Source organism: Corvus kubaryi, unplaced genomic scaffold (genome assembly GCF_017639235.1).
Source record: "Corvus kubaryi isolate FWS band 111438036 unplaced genomic scaffold, C.kubaryi_AGA036_p1.0 66, whole genome shotgun sequence".
NCBI classification, from domain to species: Eukaryota; Metazoa; Chordata; class Aves; order Passeriformes; family Corvidae; genus Corvus; species Corvus kubaryi.
The window spans coordinates 35,555,517-35,557,781 of NW_024582054.1; the positions used below are offsets into that span (position 1 = coordinate 35,555,517).

A 2,265-nucleotide genomic window follows, 5' to 3' on the forward strand; every position below is an offset into this window, starting at 1 on the left:
AGGATCCTGGCTGTGCCTGTGACACCCCTGCAGTGGATCCCCATCCCTGAGATCCCGGGATCACCCGTGCAGTGAATCCCCACCCCTGAGATCCCGGGATCACAGCTGTGTTTTCCTTGCAGCATGGAGCGCTACGATCCGAGCAAGAACTCCTGGGAAACCGTGGCCTCCATGGCTGACAAACGGATAAACTTTGGGGTGGGGGTCATGCTGGGCTTCATCTTCGTGGTGGGGGGACACAATGGAGTGTCCCACCTGTCCAGCATCGAGAGATACGACCCCCACCAGAACCAGTGGACGGTGTGCCGGCCCATGAAGGAGCCCAGGACAGGTGGGACATGGCAGAAATGAACCCTCTGAGCTGGTAGAAGCTGCAGGGAGAGTGGCAGGGACTCCATCTGTGGGTGAAGGTCACTTCACCAGCCCTGTGAGAGGATCTTGATTTCTCCAAGTTCAGTTTATTAATGCTGAGCTGTAACAAAAGTAATAGGAAGTAGTAATTCTGCTCTACCCGCTGTTTTATCAGTGATTTCAGCAGTGATGAGTTTCTGCAGTTCTTGGTCACTGTTCTGTTGTATTTTGTTGAGTGTGGAGGCTCAGGGGCGCAGGGTTGTGCTGCAGCTCCAATCTCTGCTGCCTGCGACAGGGACAGCACCCAGGGAGCGGCTGGAGCCGGGCCAGGGCAGGTTTAGGTTGGATTTTAGGGAAAGGCTCTTCCCCAGAGGGTGCTGGGTACTGCCCAGGCTCCCCAGGGAATGGGCACGGCCCCGAGGCTGCCAGAGCTCCAGGAGCGTTTGGACAGCGCTGCCAGGGATGCCCAGGGTGGGGTTGTTGGGGGGTCTGGGCCGGGACAGGAGCTGGGCTGGGTGATCCCTGTGGGTCCCTCCAGCTCAAGATATTCCCTGATCCTATCCCATAGTGTCCCTGACAAGGGGCACTGGGACAGAGGGATGTTGTTTTATCCTAGGAAAGGGGATGAGAAGAGCACAAAAGGAGTGCCAGACCTTTTTATTCAGACAGTGAGCACTCTGGGGTCAGCCCCTGGGTGGAGGGGGGCGATTCCAGCTGGGGACAGAAGTGGCAGTGCTTCCCAGAGGTGCTGATGCCGTGCTCTCGTCCGCAGGCGTGGGGGCGGCGGTGATCGATAACCACCTGTACGTGGTGGGGGGGCACTCGGGCTCATCCTACCTGAACACGGTGCAGAGGTACGAGCCCATCTCGGACTCGTGGCTGGACTCGGCGGGGATGATGTACTGCCGCTGCAACTTCGGCCTCACCGCCCTCTGAGGCCCTGCCCGCTCGCCGCTGGCCTCGGCCGGAGCTGATCCTGCTGCACGGCGATCCCGCGGAGCGGCGGCCCCGGCGCTGCAGCTCGCCTTGCCATGGAAACGAGGAGGGATTCGGTCCTTGCCGTAGTTCTCCTTTGTTACTGCAGTAGCAGAGGGTGGGAAGCGGAGTGTCCAGCTGGGTTTGGCTGGCACCCTGCTCGTGGCAGTGGATTTGGGAGAGAACTGGGATCCAGTTGGGAATTTGTCCATCCAACCCTTCCTGGAGCTTTTGTCTCTTCCTCCTCTGGAATGTGGAGTTCCCTGTGCTGGGGTGAAGCGGGGTGAGAGCGTGGGGCGAGTGCAGGGGTGCTGACCCCTGGCTGTGTGTGCACGTGGGGAAAGCGCCAGTGCTTCACGGGGTTTTTTATGACCAGTAACTCAAGGGCTGCCTTGTTTCTGTATCTCAAAGTTTGTAAATAATAAATGCCATAGGATGTTGCCTGTACTCCTTTGTCACCTGCTTCCTGCTAGGAGGGCTGGGATGATCCTTGGAGACATTTACAAGGCAAATTTGTTGCCTCCTTGTGACGTTTTTGGATCTGATGAAGAGAATTTGCATTTTTAACTTTTCCTTTCTGTTTCCTTGTGGAGAAACGAGTGCTAGATGAACTGACTCTATCCTGCTGTGTGCTTGCAGTTGGAATGTGAGCAGAGCTCACAGCAGCAGCATTCCTAGCATGATATCCAATAAAACCTCCAAGCCAGCCCATCCCGTCCTCGTCCCCAGCGCGCTCGTGTCCGTGTTCCCCCTTTTCTCAAGGGCTGTATGATTGCTTCCTCTGAGTGTTCCCAGCTCACAATGGTGCTAAATGTAGGGGTACCCACGAGGCTGTTCCTGATTTCAGTGCATAAAGCATGTTTGGATTGTTCCACTGGTTTGGTTTCTTCTTTGCTCCACCCCCCCGTGCCTCTGCAGCTCTGCAGCCTCAGCCCCTAT

At 56.8% G+C, this 2,265-nt stretch overlaps 1 protein-coding gene across 2 annotated transcripts in view; it reads left to right on the top strand.

Annotated features, from left to right (window-relative positions):
* KLHL28 (kelch like family member 28) overlaps window positions 1-1,773 on the top strand; it is an 8,267-nt gene extending 6,494 nt beyond the window's left edge. For both annotated transcript variants that reach the window (XM_042047767.1, XM_042047768.1), the window contains exons 4-5: window positions 123-331; window positions 1,124-1,773. In XM_042047767.1, the coding sequence (XP_041903701.1) occupies window positions 123-331; window positions 1,124-1,287 (373 nt within the window). In that variant the 3' untranslated portion in view covers window positions 1,288-1,773. The remainder of the gene's footprint in view (window positions 1-122; window positions 332-1,123) is intronic.
* The last annotated feature ends 492 nt before the right edge of the window (window positions 1,774-2,265 follow it).